General features: G+C 41.8%; 3 protein-coding genes across 5 annotated transcripts; 2 read left to right on the forward strand and 1 right to left on the reverse strand.

The window, feature by feature from the left end:
* Nucleotides 1-57: 57 nt before the first annotated feature.
* On the reverse strand, nt 58-1465 carry snu13b (SNU13 homolog, small nuclear ribonucleoprotein b (U4/U6.U5)). Its single transcript, XM_006800955.3, has 3 exons — nt 1267-1465; nt 966-1086; nt 58-489 (listed from the first exon to the last, which is right to left on the reverse strand). The coding sequence occupies exons 1-3, from the start codon at nt 1267-1269 to the stop codon at nt 227-229; spliced, it is 387 nt and encodes a 128-aa protein (XP_006801018.1). The 5' UTR covers nt 1270-1465; the 3' UTR covers nt 58-226.
* A 527-nt stretch (nt 1466-1992) lies between these two features.
* Nucleotides 1993-7967, forward strand: uqcrc2b (ubiquinol-cytochrome c reductase core protein 2b). 2 transcript variants are annotated; one of them, XM_006800957.2, is made up of 14 exons: nt 1993-2106; nt 3390-3458; nt 3813-3962; nt 4271-4335; nt 4424-4480; nt 4726-4850; nt 5114-5211; nt 5302-5359; nt 5449-5544; nt 5682-5881; nt 6011-6091; nt 6184-6260; nt 7357-7510; nt 7595-7967. In XM_006800957.2, the coding sequence occupies exons 1-14, from the start codon at nt 2074-2076 to the stop codon at nt 7676-7678; spliced, it is 1347 nt and encodes a 448-aa protein (XP_006801020.1). In that variant the 5' UTR covers nt 1993-2073; the 3' UTR covers nt 7679-7967. The 2 variants fall into 2 exon arrangements, with proteins under 2 accessions (XP_006801020.1, XP_006801019.1); XM_006800956.3 differs by lacking the exon at nt 3390-3458 and adding an exon at nt 3494-3595 and having other exon boundaries at nt 2012-2106.
* Nucleotides 7968-8149: 182 nt separating this feature from the next.
* LOC102790013 (uncharacterized protein C16orf52 homolog B-like) lies at nt 8150-17414 on the forward strand. 2 transcript variants are annotated; one of them, XM_035912142.2, is made up of 4 exons: nt 8150-8345; nt 8487-8855; nt 14476-14688; nt 15949-17414. In XM_035912142.2, exons 2-4 carry the CDS (start codon nt 8750-8752, stop codon nt 16131-16133), a joined length of 504 nt encoding a protein of 167 aa, XP_035768035.1. In that variant the 5' UTR covers nt 8150-8345; nt 8487-8749; the 3' UTR covers nt 16134-17414. The 2 variants fall into 2 exon arrangements, with proteins under 2 accessions (XP_035768035.1, XP_006801021.1); XM_006800958.3 differs by having other exon boundaries at nt 8150-8855.
* The last annotated feature ends 1793 nt before the right edge of the window (nt 17415-19207 follow it).

A 19207-nucleotide genomic window follows, 5' to 3' on the forward strand; every position in this document is an offset into this window, starting at 1 on the left:
TGAACACAAGACCAGTTTTTAAAAAATAACAAAGAATTATTTTATTAAGAAGTGAGCAGGGCTACTACAAACTCCTGATGAGAAACATCGGTCCCAAAAAGCAAGAAACAAAACAAAAACACAATTAAACATGATTTTTCCCCCTCATGTTTAATCAAACAAAGGACAGGACTATTTAAAATGTTTTTTTCCCCCCCTCAAGGAGTTTTTGTCAGTGAAAGAAAAATCACACAAGCAGTCTCTCAATGGCCATCTGAACAGACTGGATCTGTGGCTTGAGCTGAGACCCCTCTTTTATAGTTACTGAGGTAGCGATAACAGGGCGCGACACCCCACAGGCCCGGCCCAAGGCCTGCTTGGAGCGGACGAACACGTAGGGGACGTTCTTGTCCTCGCACAGCAGCGGCAGGTGGAGGATGATCTCCAGTGGTTCCGCATCAGCAGCCATCACGATAAACTCAGCGATGCCTCTGTTCAGGGTTTTAGTGGCTGGGGAAGAAAGACAGCACCTTAAATACAGCAAGTTTGTTCTTGGAAACAAAAAAAACAATGCTCAGCATATTACAGGTTACACAAAAAAGTGCCCTTCATTACTGCTGCACCGTTATTCTTTTTGTGGCCCAAAACAAAAATACAAGTGTCTGTTTAACACAATTTTCACAAGCACTTAGTAATTCATATAATAAAAGCACTCAACATTGGCTAATCATTAGCCTCCACGGGAAGACACAGCTATGGTGTAATTTAACAATTATCTGTATAAACAATACTAAAAGTTATTTTTCTTCTCACAGGCATCCCATTCATGCAGAAATCAGAGGCTTGTGACTAAAGCTAGTTGTTTTAAGTGAAGAGAAACCACGTTTCGAGCATGCTGGTGTCGCCTGCCCACTCAAATGCGTTCATTAACAACTTAAATATTCATTTGCACCGACCGTGTCGCACGGCACGTTGCGTTCACCCACCTTCGTTGGCTCCCTTCCTCAGTTGCTTGTAGTTTGAGGCTTGCTGCACCAGATCCAGGATAGTTTTGGTCAGCGTGGCATCGGCCAGCGGGTAGGCCTTTGGGTTGACTTGTGCTTCAGTCTGCTCACCACACAGAAACAAAGTAACTCCATGTTAATCAAGAGAAACCAGTTAATGGAAAAAAAAACAGTCACCAGCACTGTTTCTGGTCACTTCTACTGAATTCTGCACTTAATTTACTATGCTCGCTGGTAGCTAACTAGCTACTCTGTTAGCTTGTTCGTTCGAGAAGACACTCACCATGGTGCTTTTGTGCTATTCCGGCCCTCTCGGCGAAATGCTTCACGGAGGACTATTTTAATTCGACTGGTTTCTGAAAGATTAACGATACGACGCAAAATGTGATCTCCTGTGATGTATTTTACAGCGGTACCAACTCTCTAAGCTCCGTCGCATGCAACGAGTCCAAACGTTTGCCACACGTGTGGTGTGAGGCGCATGCGCACTGGCAAAGCTGGCGAAATCACAGGAAGTGCTTTGGGAGAAACAAAACTTTGTTAATAAATGTGAAAATACAACGAAACAAGTCACTTTTATTTATTTTTTTTTACCAAAAGAAAGACGACCTGGAAAGAGATTACATTTTTTTTATTGAACAACAAATACCTTTTAAAATAAATACACGGATGTTTTTTCTTTTCCCTTCAGCTGCTCCCTTCAGTGTTCAGCACATCTGCCCTATGCCAAAGTAGTTTAACCTGGCAACATTTTTTTCTTTCACAGCAACCCTCCGCATGTGCTTCTTCACTACATCCATGAACATCCTCTGTGGTTTTCATTTTATCCTCCTGCCTGGCAGCTCCACATTCAACATCCGTTTACATAATTTCTGGTCCAATGAAAAAAAGATTTTATTTTGTTTTATTTTATTTTATTTTATTTTATTTTATTTTATTTTATTTTATCTCCAGGGCAGCAGAAGGCGCGCGGTCACTGGCTAGGCAGATGCACCGTTTACAAGCGAAGAACGCGCTGAGCATTCTGGGTAGGGCACTTTGAAGCCAGCCATATTGCTTCAGACAGTCCTGACCCAAGGCAAGAGGGGAGATGAAGGGGATTCGGGGAATCAGTCAGCTATCGGTGAGGACTCGGGCAATGTGTCCTACGTGTCTATGTGTCGGAATATTTGTACACCTAGGTGTGGGCTGTGTTTGTTAGACGGTGTCTAAATTCCGGGTCGTGTCCGGGCAGGCTTTGATGAGGAGCAGACGAGGAAGCAGTCAGCTAAGTCTTGTCATGAATGACTCCGAGCATAACCAGCAATAACCTGCTAGTTACATCACGAACACCGTGGATTTTAAGTCGTTGTACACCCAGCTTAATACTGTCTATTCAGTTAATTCAAGTAAGGCTTAGAGAAATCAAACTAGTTGACGTCTGAGAGACGAGAGCTAGCTAGGTTCATGTTTATGAAGGACCTAGCCGTCGAGTTGCTTAACTTACATTTCCATTTTACTATCTAATTATATCTTCCTCTTTCTTATCTGCAATATTGTGCAATTATTGCAGTTTGGATTTTGCAGTAAACATCTACACTTATGTGTGTTTACTGAGTGAGAACCTTTGCAGCCTGAAATGGTAGATTGTAGCTAGTTTTAAAAAGATAAGTTCTTACTTTTTCACATTTGTCGTTAAAGGCTTGTAATGTTGTTGCCATCATTCTGATGGAACACACCAAGAACCATATAGAGGTTGTTATTACACTTCAGAGTACATTACAATCTTACAAATCCTTGATACTTTCAAAGATAATTTGGAAAAATTGACCTGCAGATTTAAACCAGGTGATATGCTTAAACAAAATGCAACAAACGAACGTTCATGAAAAGTGGGAACTTCTGCCAAACCACGTCGCCTAACGGACAAGGCGTCTGACTTCGGATCAGAAGATTGAGGGTTCGAGTCCATTCGTGGTTGGTTGTGAGTCCTTGAGAGCAGGCATGCGTTCCCAGTTTGTTCGCAGCAGGCCGACCTCGGATCCTTTATGTCATCCAAAATTGCTACGCTGTTGTCAATTTCATGTCCTTCAACAGTGACTCTACAAGGCTCGAATGGCCAGGTTGGGGACTGAAACCATGAACTTGGCCTTATCAGTGCCAGCCTCGAGTCATCTTGGCTTAGAAGCAACCATAGAAAGTCAATAACATCCCATGACTTAAGTGGGCCTTGTCATAAGATTATTTTTTCACCTGCATAATTCTAGCTTCATATTTAGTCACAACATTCAGTTCTTTTAGTACAGGCTGCCCTACTAATGCCATTGATCCCATTATTTTAAAGTTTGTGCTCATATCAGCCAAAAGGCCAGCAAAACATTAGTTGTAATGTCCTGCCTTCCTGTATTCTTTGTGTTTTTTCCCCAGACAAGGTTTTATGCAGCCCAGGCTGCCCGTAAGGTGGAGGTCACTGGTTTTCATCCACAGGATGTTCAGGTCAGTGGTTGTTGACTTCTTTTTCTTCTCTGCAGAAACGCTTCTATGCGGCTGCCAGAAAAGACCAGTCCCTTGCTCAGCCCCTGGCTGGCCTCAGCCTCTCTCCCAGGGTTGGTCATTCCTACCAGGATGTCCACGTATGTCGGGCAGTGATGAGAATTGTAGTATATATTGGTTGTGTTTTAAGCTTTATCTGTTTGTTTCACCTTGCTGAATATAAAATGTTAAGTAATCTAACTAAATGCCCATATTATCTGAACTGTATAAATGAAAGCCAAGGAAACCAGTTAACTGAAACACTGCCTATTACTCAGGGTACTAAGAATGCTAATGGACATCTCTATATGTCTCCAGGTGACCAGGCTTCCCAGTGGGCTGGTTATCGCTTCACTGGAGAATTATTCTCCAGCCTCCAAAATTGGAGTCTTCATCAAGGCTGGGTGTCGCTATGAAACCCCTGAAAACCAGGGTGTCACCCACCTCCTCCGGCTGGCGTCCGGTCTGGTATGTAACTTAAAAAAATCATCACATTTAGCTTGAAGTAAGCATTGTCATCATCAACCTTGGTCCTTTGGTGTTGTTGAAAGACAGAAATGAGTAAAGCTGCAGAAGCACCAGAATACAAACCAAATCTTTATTCAGTTTTAGGTAAAAGTCTTATTTTGATTAGAAATATAATAAACAGTGTTTACATATTAAAAAGCCTGCACAACTGTTGTTAACAAATGGAGCTTAAGACCACTGCTTTTGTAATCGTGTGTAACATTGCTTCATTTCAGTTGACATGTTACTTAACTTTTCTACTTTTTCAGACAACCAAGGGAGCTTCAGCTTTCAAGATATGCCGTGGTATTGAGGCAGTGGGAGGCAGTCTTAGGTCAGTAACTAAAAGGTTTATCCTGTAAACAGTCATTTAATGCTGATTTTTTAGGTGTCTAATTGCATATCTGTTTATTTCTGTGCAGCGTGACTTCATCCAGAGAGAATATGACCTACACCGTTGACTGCTTAAGAGATGACGTGTGAGTCTCTGCATATCACCTGTGTGTATGATGTGTGTTGACATGATTGAGTAATAGTAATAATAATGTAATGAAAATGTTTGAAGTACTAGGAGATACTTAAAGAACTTTGTCTCTTTCTGTTTACACACTTTTCCATATTTTAGTGAAATGACTACATTCACTGGAACATATGAATGCTCTGAGATGTGATGTTGCAGGAGTGATAACTGTCTTTTCCCACTTGCTCTATTATTGGTTTCTAGTGACACAGTGATGGAGTATTTGATCAATGTGACAACAGCCCCCGAATTCCGTTCGTGGGAGGTGTCAGACCTCACCCCAAAAGTAAAGGTGGACAAGGCACAAGCTGCACAGAGCACCCAGATAGGTGGGCCCTTTGTTTCTCTTACAACAGTCAGTTTTTTGAAAGATTTTTAAGGGATCTGTTGTTTTAATATAGAACTACTTAATTTATATTCCCACCTGTGAGCCTGATTAATATTTTAAAAAGCTTCTTGGTTGTTCGATTAATCAATAATTAGCCTGTAGAGCCTAGATACCAAACTGTCATATAGGGACAGTAATGTTCTCTCTGTTTTTTCTTCACCATGAGCGCGCTGCAGCTAACGGTCACCCATCCATCTTTTTCAGGTGTGATTGAAGGTCTGCATGAAGCTGCCTACAAGAACGCCCTGTGTAACTCCTTGTACTGCCCAGACCACATGATCAACCACATCCACTCTGAGCATGTGAGTATATATTTTTGTTTGTCTTTTATCAGTACAAAACATACAAACTAAAACAATTATGAATTATTGCAATGTTTACATTTTTCCCAGCTGCACCAGTTTGTCCAGAACAATTTCACCAGTGCAAGAATGGCCCTTGTTGGACTTGGTAAGTGTTAGGATTTAAAGGATTTTCCATATAAAGAAAGAAGTAGCCAGATTTCTGATAAACGATAACAATGCTTACCTTTCTACTAGGTGTTGACCACACTGTGCTGAAGCAAGTGGGAGAGCAGTTCCTCAACATCCGCAGTGGAGCCGGCACCACAGGGGCTAAGGCACAGTATCGTGGAGGTGAGGCGAGCTGGCTGAGAGGGGGAAGGAAAAGAAAAAATATAGGATTTAAGCAAATTTTGAATGAATGATTCCAACCTGAGAAATTGATAGACCTTGCAGACTTCCCTGTCTCATGACCTTGTGCCCATTTCCAGGTGAGATTCGCCTGCCCAGCACCAGCAGTCTGGTCCATTCAGCCGTGGTGAGCCAGTCAGCAGCAGCAGGCACCAGCGAGGCTCTGGCCTTCAGTGTGCTGCAGCATTTACTGGGAGCTGGGCCGCACGTCAAGAGAGGAGCAGGCGTCGCCAGTAAACTGGTCCAGGGTGTTTCCAAGGCAACAGCAGACCCCTTTGATGTGAGTGCCTTTCAGTTTTGTAAGATAAATTGTAAATAAGCCATACGCCTACAGAGCAGTGTGTCTGCACATTAACCACAAAAACACAATCCAGCTTTATTCTAATTCAGTCTTTGTCTCCCACATCAGGTCACTGCTTTCAATACAAGCTACTCTGACTCTGGTCTGTTTGGGATCTACACCATCTCTCAGGCTGCAGCTGCTGGTGATGTGAGTATGCCCCGTAGTCTTGAAAATATATATTTTTTCTTTTCCCCCAAATGAAACTGCTATTGAGAGCACTGTTTCACTCTTCTCTGCAGGTGATCAAGGCTGCTCTTGCCCAGGTGAAGGCTGTTGCTGACGGTGGAGTCACAGCTGCTGACCTCACTCGAGCAAAGTGAGTTAGACAGACAGAAACAGGATGAGAGAGACCCGACAGAATGTACCTCTGACAGAAAATGTACATTTTCTGCTATTTGGCTATAGAAACACTGGGGGGGAGGGGCGTGTACTTAGCGTTTATTTTAAAGATTTTTTCAGGTTCAGGTTTAGGTTAATGAAAGAAAAATCTAGTGACAAATAATGCTGATAGATTCATCGGTAAGTAATTAAAATTATGAAAGGGGCCGCTGGCCTGTATAAAAGAAGGACGTTACATGCGCACTGGATTGTGTTATGTAATTTAAAAATCCTTTAAACACGCTGCAGTAGAGAGAAGCATCTCATTTTTACTGGCATTGTATGATTTATCTGCCTTCAGGAAGTGAGTTCAGACTTCTCCCACAGCTTGTAATGTCTGTTTTTTTTTTTTTGTACAGCTGCCACTTGTTGCCTTTTTTGTGGCGCCATTGTTGATACAGAGCTAGCAGATGTTTTGGACATTAATCTCAGTTATGAATTTGGCTTCCAAGTGTTCACTACCAAATGCATCCTTTCATTTGCAGTGGTGCATTTTCAACCCTCCCTAAAAGCTCAAACCCACCTGATGTTTAGAGTCTTTAAGGAACAGTCTGTCTTGGGTCTTATTGATGAGTCTGTGGAACGGTTCTGGTGGCCTGCAATTACTTTTAATTTGATTCGGGGTGTGTCACAGTCTGCTTTTGGTAGCACGTAATAGCTGACTGATGGCTTCACCTCTCTGTCACTGGCCCCACTGAAGAATGCAGGTCCACTGCCACTTGGGCCTTTCTTCACACCTGTCTGCAGCTGCAGTCGTCCCCTGGTGGAGGCTGGCCAGCTGGACCCAGCAGCTGCTCTTGCCAGACTGGTTTCATGTTCAAAACACCCCCTAACTAGGACCTGACTCACTACTGGATGAAGCTCTGCCCTCCACCACCTCCATATTTCTTTTTTCTTTTTACTCATTCCTGTATTTTTTTTTTTGAATAACATTTGCAGATAAATAGGGTTCCTTAATAAAAACTTGTAAACAATTTTAAACTATGCTAACTGCATAATGTTTAATACATTCCCCTCCTCGTTTCTTTCTGCAGGGCTCAGCTTAAGTGCCAATACCTGATGTCTCTGGAAACCTCAGAGGGTTTGCTGGAAGCCATGGGCAGTCAGGCTCTGACTGATGCATCCTACCAATCCCCTGAAGAAATCTCCAAAAAAATTGACAACATTTCCTTGACTGATGTTGCTAATGTAAGACTTTGTTTTTTTGTTTTTGTGTCTGTGCTTTGTCATAGTGTAAAAGTGGCGTGTAAACTTAGCTCTTCTTTATTTCAGGCTGCCAAAACATTCGTATCTGGAAAGAAGACCATGGCATCCAGTGGCAATCTTGTAAAAACACCCTTCGTGGATGAGATCTAAATCCCACCCTCATCACCACACACTCAAGCGTGGTTGACAGCAAAGCAGAATTTGTTTCTTCTACATTTGAACAACAAAAAAATGATTATTTTACAATGGTGTTCTCCTCAGACGTTTGTTGTAACAACACTGGGTATTTATAGGTGTTGAAACAGTATACTTTCAGGTGATGCTGCTCTGGTGCATCACACTCATGTGTCCATGTTAACTGTATAGCTGATGTAAAATAAGGAATAAATTCTATCTATCTATCTTGAATAAAAGTTTGAGTTGGTGGAAACTGATCAAATCAGACTTGAGTTTACTTGATCTGATAATAACCACAGTGTGGCTGCATGCTTTCGGGAATGGGGCTTTAGTCCCCACCGTGTGTGTCCAGGAAATTATTACCACCTACATAAATCTGCACGATGGAAAAAAAAAAAAAAAAAAGCTGCGAGAGTTTACGGATTTTCTCGCGAGAGTGACGGGCGTGGAGACGGGAGGGTAGAGGTAGGCTGTCTGGATTTGAGTTTGTCTTCCTCTGAGAAAGCAGGGTCATTTTGCGAGGAAAGAAGGCGTTCAGTGAGAAGTAAGAAATCTGGATGTGCGAGTGTGGGGGGCGAAGCTCCGGAAAGCCGCTTTAATGTGAGCATGGGCGGCGTTTTCCGCCTGTGGTCTTCCCGAGGTAGGAAACAGCTTCCATATGTGGGGAGAGAGATCGGACTGTTCATGCAAACTCAGGCACCAAGTCCAGTGCATGCATAAAACAGTATTTTGTTCTTGAAATATAATCTCCACTCTTGTTTTCCCCACGAATATCACCGAGATGCGGTGGAGCGACCCTTGACCCCCTGCAGCGATACTCCCTTCCTGGGCCAGCAGGTCGGGTCAGTCAGTCCACTTTAGGAGGAACAACAAAGAGAAATCACCCCATGCATGGACATCAAACCACCGGAAATTAAATACAATGTGAAGAGAGGGCGTGGAAGAGGCACAGGCCAAATTCCACAGTGATGGGACACGACATGCGGGTTTAGGTCACTTCTTGATGCCCCGTCTCCCTCGGTCCCTCCTTTTGTGTTCACCGACATGGATAAACTCACGGTGATATCAGGATGTCTCTTTCTAGCTGCGGACATCTTCGCCATCGCCAGCGTTGCCAACCCGGACTGGATCAACATCGGAGAATCAGGCGGTAGGTTGCGGACACTCCATCACTGTGTTTTGTTTTTTGTGCTTTGCATGTGGGGAAGTCGGGGTGACACAGGAAAAGCAAATCTACCAACAACCACATGAGATGAAAGAGTTTACCCACTGTAGAAAAATAAGCAGACAGCAGAACAATTGTGGAAGATTGCACTCTTAATTCTGTCTTCTTATTTTAAAAAAAGCTGCTCAATAACAACCAGCTGCACACACTGTTGCACTATTTAGGTATGCAAGGCTTTCCTGTTTGTTTCAAGGGATAAAAGTCTTTGAGAAGCAAATGGCCTGATGCCACAACCATCATGCTTTACTCTAGGAGGGCATCACCTAGTTTAACCTTGCATGATGGGTGCAGTTTTTGTCTCTTACGCTGGAGAATCTTTTTTTTCCTCCAGCTCTCAGAGTCCTTTAAATACCATCTGGCATGCTGTCAGCTGTTGTCACACATGCAGTGCATCCCTGAACTTTGGAAGGTCAGGTTCTGGTCTGTTTTCTATTATTAAGATGAAAATAGTCCAATAAGTTCATAGCATGAGATCACCAGGCCTGACTTCTTCACCTTCTACCCTGGCAGCACCCTCACCTAAATCAGAATATTTCCAGAACATGCAAAAAGTGGCCTTTCTCCTGCGCTATTCAGCACGTGAGAAAGAACAACAGGGAACTCAAGTGTCTTCCTTTTGCTGCCCCACCATTAAGACTTGTTTCATGGACTACTGCTGAGATGGCTGTTCTTCCCCCATGTTCTTCTGGCTCTACCGGGGAACCTAAAGCTCCATTATGGTGACCGCTCTTTGATAAGGACATACTCACTCTTTTGGTCACTTTGGTCATCTGCTGTTTCACAATTACTGAGGTCATGGTGTTTATGGAAACACAGTTTCTCTGATCTGTGTTTCACCAGCGTCACACTGTGGATGTCTACAGAGTTACTTGGACTATGGTGAAGTCCTGATAGATGTGTTTTACAAACGATGTCCAGTCCATTCAGTTTGCTGACAGTAGAGTCCTGCCACGGTTTTGACACATAAGGATAATTTAAAGCAGATAGTGTGTAGTTGGCCTGCGTTTGTGATAGGCTTGCAGCAAATGCACCAAACCCTTCCAAATGATAGATTAATGCTTTTGCAAAAATGCATACACTTGTTGTTACAGGTAACTAAATGTACACTGGAGGACAAACATTTATATTTTAAACGATTATACAATTTAAGAGTTTGGTTTGCTCAGTTTGGTTTGCTCAGCTGTTTCTTTGTATAAAATTAGATGATTGGTGGTTATTGGTAAGCGCGCGCTACAGCTGAAGATGTAGTTTCAGCCTTCCTGGTTATCTGCTTATTGCAGTGAAGCAATACACAGATGCAGCATCCAAAGCTAAACATTGACTAAAACTGGCACAAACGACTGTGTGTGCACAGCTGCACGAGGCTCTTGTCACCTCCATCAAAATGCTTCAGAGGAGCAGAGACAAGGATATAACAGTCGTACTGAGTGGTCATTACAGGATTGAATTTGTTCTTTAAAAAATAAATGGTTTCAGCTGCTCGTTAAGGATATAAGAAGCGGTTATTTTTGCACGATTGAATGAGGTAAATGTTTCTTTTATAAAATGCCATAGTTGTAAACGAACTGAAGCTCAGAAAGAGCTCACATTGCGAAGCTCTTATCTCCTGTTCCTCAAAGTAAATAATAGTGTGAAATGACTGTAGTAAAAGCCTTGTGTGCCTGTCTAATTAGCTGGATGGTAATTACCTGAAGGCAGGAAGTGCTGTGTGGGACTGAGGATGTTTGACTTTTAATTGGACCTCTTGGGAAAGTAATTTTTTCCACCCGGACAATTAAGTTCTACATGCTCAGTTCTGACATAATTCATTTTAGCCGTGTGTGCTCAGTGTAGTCACTTCTTCCTCAAACTGATAAATATATATCGTATTGTGTAAAAATCCTCATTCGGGTGATTCAGTTTGAAGTAATCAGTATTTTCCTTACTTCTTATCGATACAGGGACACCATATATTAAATTACTAGTGCAATCACTCTCAAAGAGATTGTCAAAGGTTTGCAAATATGTCAATGAGTGCAACTCGAGAGGATTCAACTGGTTTCAGCTGGTTTATTTTGGTTAATCCCAACAGAAAAGGAAGGCTGAGCTCAAATGTAATAGTTACATGTGAATTTCTGTCTATGTAGACAGTAACAGATATGTGATTTTCAATGATTTATTCCATCTAATTGCTGTATTATCAGAAACAGACTGCATGTAATTGCCAACTTGGCCCCATTTAATTGCAGACTGATGGCAGACTGACTGTTTTATGAGAACATCTGTGACAGGTTTTAGCGACAGTGTTGATGTGATTGATAGTCTTATTTTGCAGCAAAAAAGTAACCGTGAGAGTTAGAGAACCTTATCTTATTGGATAAAACTGATATGGACAAAGCATGTCACAGAACGGTAAAAGTCGGAATAATCTCGTATCATGGGATGTCTGGTGATTCCCATCTGTATCCTACATGTATGACTGAACATTTGCGAACACGCCGAACAAGCACAATTGATGCCAAAACATTCAAAAAGTGCTCGAGACGGAAATCCTCAGCCACCACAGGGTCAAATGGCACATCAGGTGTTAAGTGCCTGAGTTTAGGTGCTTTTTATATGACCTCCACAGTTAGCCATCCTTTCAATTCTGTTCGCTTTTCAGGTGTTGATTTTCTTAGTTAGGTTATCGACTGCATACTTGCTGAAAATCTAGCTTCGTTTCCTTTAGGTAATGAAAGGTTACTTGTGAAGTTCTTTCTCCAGTTTCTTGTAGACAGCTGATTGCGTTTAGTGACCCAAACAAGCTGTAATCAGAATGTTGCATTTGTGTTCCCGGTCTGTTCGGATGAGCAGATGTTTGTCCCTCAGGGCAAAAGCTTTCAGAGTTTGGATGATTGTGTGAATGTGTAGCCACAGCAGACTTGATTTTCGGATCATTAGGGCAGTTTCCAGGGAAATGGATCCACCATTTGCACACTCCTCCACCCTGTGGTAAGAACAGGATGTCCTGTGGAAATGGGGTCTAGGTCAGCCTGCGGGGGGATCTGACTCAGGCCTGATGTTTCCTTCAGCCGGCCGTTCTATCATCACCCCAACATTAGGATCTTTGTTTATATGCATGGTCTAAAGTATTCAGTTCTTTTTATGTGAAGCAACTTTTTGTGCTGTACTTGTCTCGTGGGTGGAGTGAGGATAAAAACCACATGTGCATTTACAAATACTTAACAGTTAAATCTAAATTGACAGCGGCTTGATTGCTGTAAGTACCAGATGTTTATTCAAATGCGGTTTATTGTATTTAATTCCCTGCCAAATTAAAAGATGTTTCAGTGCTTCACTGTTTTTTCCTTCTCTCTTTTTTATGCTGTTTGCTTATAATCACGTTAAGTGTGTCAATACTACACTCATTGGGTCGAAATTAGCTTGATTGCATTGCTAAATGCTAAAAATGTATACAGCTTCTCTTCTAAAGATAATTCAGGGAAAGAAAGAAAACAGAGCGAGGCGAGTGAACAAATGATAGTGTGGGAGGATTTTATTTAGCTTTTTTTTTTTTCCACTCTCAGTGCGCGCACTGGTTTGCTTGGAGTCTTATCTTGTTGGCGTGGATGTAAAGTTGAGCAGATTCAGTCTCTGTTGGGCTTCAAGTGCAGACAGTAGCCCTCCTACCTGATATCACAGCACCCACCAGGCCTCTGGGAGACAGGAGGCCATCAGAGGACTCGCGCCACTAATCTCTTCATTTCCGTTGCTCTCTCTGTGCATGATGCTTTGCCGTTTTGTGCCAGAACTCCTGACCTGTTTGATATCATACTGCTGCTGGTGTTCCACCGATCAACCAGTTTTTCATAGCAGGTTTCTCGGGCCCCTGTGGACTGTGGTGGGGAGGGGAGAAAGACTCCTGCAGGGTCATCATGTCAACACAGTGTCTTTCTACAACATTAAACACTACTCACAGTAGACGTGAAGCTTAAAGGGAAGAGTCTATCAGTCACATACTGACTATTTAGCCACAGTAACTACATGTGGATTGTGTGTGTTTGTGGCATAGACTGTAAATAAAAGATGTCTCCTCCATTTCTTCACCCATCTGATCGAAATGAGAAAGTGTGGCCACTGCATGCTGCCCGCCGCAAGGCATACACTGCTTTGTCGTACTTTTTGTCTCTAATGTGGGACAGAATGTAAAAAATGAACATAATGTTGCACTCAGTAAACTGTGAAACTAGTGATAAAAATCATAAACTCCTCAAGACGGTGTTTACTGAGGTCTTAGATCAAATGAGCATACAGTCTTTGAAAGCTGCCCCCTTCTGGTCATTAGAAATAGTGCAGGAATAAGGTCCTTCACCATCGGCTTAACTTTCTCAACCTGAAAGTTCATCTCTATTTAAAGTCTATGGTTTGTGTTACAGAAATAACCCACCGCACAGCTGTGATGTCATTTCTTTCCGATGTTACTGATTGGTCCATAAAAACAAAGCAATGTTATATATTTCCAGCTACAAAGGGGAAAGAAACACAAATACATAAGTCTGTTAAGTGAAATAACAAAAGCTGTTGTGGGAAAACTGGGCGTGTCTTGCTAGCAGAAACCAGACCTGGAAGTTTCAGAGGATAAGCACAAACAACAGTAGAGAAGTCTTTTTGTGTTTTTGAGGTTTTTACGGCCAAGTACAATAAAGTGAGTATTGTCTGCGTCTAGAAGTATAAAACTGTGGGTCATCCAGGCTTCTAGGTAAAAGTTTTAGTTTAACTCATTTCTTTCATCTTTCATAGATGAATATATCTGCACAATGGAAACATATATAAAGTGATAAGTATTGGGGTCTAAATGACTTTTAATTTCAGTGGGAACCAAGACATAAAACGAGTCAAGGTTTATTAAAAAGATGCTGAATTTGCCCCAGCATAAAGTTTTAAATAAGTTGTACTTCTACCACCATCTTTTCTGTGGTGAAAATGGCCCTGATGGTATCCCATGTTGCCCTCTGATAATATTTTTGGTTGTAGTCCTAGAACAGATCCCTGTGGAACTCCGTGACTTTTATGTGGATGAATCAGTGTAAACAAGCCTATGACAGCAGAACTGTAAATAGTGTCATTAGTAAAATACTGTGATCAGTGTGCAGCACTGAAGTCTAATAGCAGTGTAGTGATATACTGACTGAAACTAACCAACGATCCGTTCTCATGCATTTCGTCACATTTCTTTTGCAGCAGGCTTTCTTACCTGTCTCACATCTCCTATTAGTAGAGAAGAGATCTTATGATTCATACTGTGCCAATGACAAGATTTATCCTGTATTTCAAAAGGGTTTTTTTTGGAGTACCTTTACCCGTCATTCTTTGGTGAAAATGTACAGAACCAGCACTGCTTTGATGAAAACCTGAATCGATATTCACCTGAAATAATCAATACCATGTTCTATGGAGACCATTGTGTATGCCACACAATGATGTTTGCTTATTGTTTGTCTCAGTGTGGTTTTTCTGCTTTGTTGATGGATGCAACATCACAAACCTCATTTTTCTCTTCCTCACCTACCTTCCTTCCTCTCCCCAGGCTCTTTGACTTTGGGTCTCGTCCGGCAGTGCCAGACCATCCATGGCCGAGATCGGACCTGCACCCCCCCACGGCTGCCGGGAGAATGGATCACCGTGCTGCTCTTCATCATCCTGGGCATCATCTCCCTTACAGTCACCTGTGGTCTTGTTGTGATGTCACACTGGCACCGAGAGGCCAGCAGATATGCCCGATGGATCGCCTTCACGGGGAGTACGTATCCACTGCCTAAACTAATCTTTTTCAGTTTCACCTGCGAGCGTGGCTCTGAGATGTGTTTACAGGCCTGTGGTTACTCACAGCGGGGATTGTAAAAGGACTTTTTCTCTTTCTGCAAATGACTGGCTTAGGTGCTCCAGCTAAACTTGAACTTGCTGAGATTTGCAGTGCAGCTGTGTGCTAATGGATGTAGAGTACCAAACCAAAATTATATAATAAATTCAGAAAAAAGCTGTGAAATAAACTTCAGCTACCTCTGCATCAGAATTATTTTCACTGTGGGAAAGCTCTGGTAATCATGAAAAGATAAAAATATATATAAGGAGCTCTGTTTAATAGCTGCTAGTTTTTATTTTCGTAGAATAGAGACATAATTAGTGTGCATTAGAGAGTGTCATATTACTTTAAATGTTTAAAAGAAAAACATTCAGGTTAATAACAGCTGGTCAGTGTTTTGGTAAGTGCTATATAGTGCTTTTCTACTCTATTACAGCACTCAGAGCATTCACACGTTCATACAAGTGCATTTTTTACATCTAATGCTTTTAATCTAACATTCACACACTCACACTCCGATATCAGGGGCAATCTGATCAGCAGTTTGGCCAAGGATGCTTTAAAATGCATTCTGGAGGAGCCAGGAATCGAACCACTGACCTTCTGATTAGTAGGCGATGCACTCTACCTCCTAAGTGACACTTGAGACCCCAAGATTAACTCCATCACTGACTCCACCATCTCAACAGCCAGAATGGCCCACTGTGTAGGCTGCAACTGTCTTCAAAGCGGCTTTGGTGAATCAAAACTGCAGTAAAATGGAGTTTGTATGCTGTCAATTTGGAACCGAATGGGGTCGAGTTGGCTTTTACATGCAATCAGTTTATGATCATAATCAACTGTGGAAATTGTTGCATACTTATAAATTCACCTTAACTACTTATATTCCAGCCAGCACCCACAGATTTGAAACTCCAGGAATTTCTCCACAATTAGTGACGTAACTATTGCAGGATGGGGATTTAACCATCCTGCAACACAGGCTTTCTGCAATGTTGCTTTTCGGCAATTTTTTGCAAACATTAGGGTTGTTGGACACTCAAACGTTGTGCAATCAGCAGTCGAAGCAACTTGGTCGCTTGCAAAAATATTTTCGGGGCTGCTGTCCTGTTTTTACTCTGGTATGACTGAGCGATTAGTTCTGCAGCAGAATCATTGGTGCTGATGCTTCTCTATCCTTATATTTTCTCATTGCAGTGATCCTGTTCTGTATGGCTGCGTTCATTTTCCCAATTGGATTCTACATCAACGAGGTTGGAGGACAGCCATATAAGCTGCCCAACAACACAGTGGTGGGCTCCTCCTACGTACTCTTCATTCTGTCCATATTCTTCACCATAGTGGGACTGCTGTTTGCCGGGAAGGTGTGCCTGCCCGGCTGACAAACTCCCGTTCTCTTTTTAAACGCATAAAAAAACCGCTACCACTGGAAGCCAACGTCGTTAGAGCGAACTCTCCTGCGGCAGAGCTGGAAGCATCGCCGAAAGCTGAGAAGTACTTGTCTTTCCCTCGCCGACGAATTGTCGCAACCGGAGCCAAAACCGCTGCAGTCCATCTGTGCATGTGTTTGTTCAGAGGCCGAGCAGGTGCAGGGAGCTCTGAAACGGCCCTCCTTGTTTTCCTTCGTGAACAAGAAGCAGGGCAGTGAACAGAAAACAGATTATAAAATGGCAAAAGTGACATGTGAGCTTTCGAGGAATTTAAGGGGGCATTGTGAACGTCTGAGCTGTCATCCTATAAATTCACGACAGGCGACAGAGAGCTGTTGTTCTTCTCATCTGAACCATCAGGGACGATTTGCACACTGATGTTGTTTCGACATGTCAGGCCTGATAGCAGTCTGAGGCCCTGATATTGGCCAGCCAACCTCTGTATGATGTCTGTTCTTCCCCCAAGCACTGCTACAAAATAATATAAGCTGCATTACTTTTATTTATATGATAGATTTGGAAGTGTATGTTTTAAAAGGCCAGCTTCTCTGCCAGTGCTATGTCAAGTGGATCATATTGCCTTGAGGATGGTTTACTGCAATGGAATAAATATAAAGTTCATGATACAAGAAGTCATAAAAATGCTATTTCTGAGTGGAATGTAAAATGGGCTATTAGCAACAGCTGCCCAAAGTTTGTAATGCTTGAGTCTGTGAAATGTGTCCGCACTGAAGGAAGAGGAGCTGTTAAAAGATGTCAGAGTTTTAAGCTTTTAACATTGTGAATAATCAGTGAGGAAAAGGTCAAGCCTGTTGTAGTTCTCTGTTAGTTTTACTAATCTTATTGATGTAGTAAACTGATTTTTCACCTTTTTTTTTTTTTTTTTTAAAGAATATTTTATGGATTAAACAGTGCAAAGAATGATAGTCATTGACTTGTTTTATTCATCTGTAATGCTGATGCCTGTGTGTGTATCTGTGCCATTTTTTTTAAAAAAATCACTGATGTTTGTAATTGTGCATGGAAGGTGTCATCTCATTAAAATTATGACAAGGGAATACCCATTCCCCCTTTTTTTCATGCTTTTTCTCAAAATAATGCTGTGTGCATCTATGATGTTTGAACCACACACACAGTGTCTGCAGTAAGAGCAATCAAGGTCACACTTGAAGTTGTAGTGTGTGTTTATACAATTGTCCTCAATGTCAACCATTACCATACATACTCTCATTAAACAGCTGATTAATCTAGCCAATCATGTCGGAGCAATTCTGTGCACTTGGACATATAGGTGTCGTTCAGGCAGACTGCTTCAAGATGGTGAACACTAACTCACAAATAACCACTCATTACAGTCAAGATATGAAGAACAGCTCAGTTCAGTTCTGTTCTATTCATATGCTGCTAATTCACAGTAATAGTCCCCTCAATGTATATTTATTGTAAGATAAAGACCCTAAAATATTAGAGAGAAACCCCCAACAATCACAGGACTCCCTTTGAGCAACTCAGTGACAGTGGGAAGGTAAAACTCCATGGCAGGAAGAAAGCTCAGGGAGGGCAGCGATCTGCCGTGACCGTTGGGGGGTGACAGAAGACAGCCAGAGTTCAATAATTGCTCATGATTAAATACAAAGTGGTGTAAAAAGACACAAAGTAAAAAGAGGTGAGTGAAGAAGAAATGCTAAGTGCATTACGCTGAGCACCCCTCAGCAGCCAAGGCCTATTGCTGCATAACTAACAGAGGATTCAGGTTCACCTGATCCAGGCCTAACAATCAACATCATCAAAAAAAAAAGTTTTAGGTCTAATCTTAAAAATAGAAAGTGTTTGTATCCCAAATCCAAACTGGGAGCTGGTTTCATGGAAGAGGGTCCCTTTCCACTTCTAAATATCCTTGGGACTACAGCTAAGCCTGCAGTCTGAGAGCAAAGTGCTCTGTTCAGATAATAAGGTACTATGAGGTATTTAACATTTAATCAATAAAGATTTTGTATGTTTGGAGAAAGATTTTTAAAAATCTGAATTTAACAGGGAACCAGAAACAGAGAGGCTTACCATGGTAACATGGTAACATGGTAACATGGAAACATGCACCTTTCGAGTTCCAGTTAGTCTTCTTGCAGGAGTGTTCTGGATGAAATGAAGACTTTTCAGGGAGCTTTAATAGTAACTAGATAATAATGACTTACAATAGTCAAGCCTTAAAGTAACAAATGCATCATCTAGTTTTTCAGCATCACTTTGAGACAATAATCTTGTCGAACCTCAAAGCAAATGAGTAGAAAATTGAGGCTACAGTTCACACAGGCTCACAAAAATTGCACAGTGGAGGACTGGAAAAAGTAACCTGGTCTGTTTAGTCTCAGGTTCTGCTGCGACACTCAGATTGCAAGGTAAGAATTTGGTGTAAACAGCATAAAAAGCATGGATTCATCTTGACCTGAATAGACACTTAAGTCTGGAATCCTTCAGCATACAGAGGAGTTCGTGATTGTGTTGATACTGCGAGGTGTGCAGCTTTTGTGGGTAAAAACAAGCCCAAACGATCACATCTCTAATGGTCACCAGGCTTAATAGTTAGTATGAGGTGTTTGGCTGATATAGTGTGTTTGGTTTCCACCAAATGTGGTGACCAAACATCTCCATCCTTGTCTTCTTTGTCCAAAGGACATGCTTCCAGAAGTCTTGTAGTTTGTTCACATGCAACTCCGCAAACCTAAATTGCGATGCTATGTTCTTCTGCCAATCCTTTTAAAAACAAACAAACATCAGTACTTGTTCAGTATTTTTATAATTGTGCTGTTATAAACATGAACATTTGACATGCTAACCGAGGACTGTAGAGTCTGAGATATTGTTTTAATCATTTTAACAAACACTCAAATGCTCCAGACTAGCAAACTGCCAAAACATCTGCTTTTATAGAGATGCTGACACTGATGATAAATTAATCAAGTGGCTTTGAGCACCAGCGCCTGGCTGCTACTTACTGTATTAATTTGAATTTAAGAGGTAATGTTGTA

This window comes from Neolamprologus brichardi, chromosome 8, assembly GCF_056152115.1.
Source record: "Neolamprologus brichardi isolate AB-2024 chromosome 8, ASM5615211v1, whole genome shotgun sequence".
Taxonomy (NCBI): Eukaryota; Metazoa; Chordata; class Actinopteri; order Cichliformes; family Cichlidae; genus Neolamprologus; species Neolamprologus brichardi.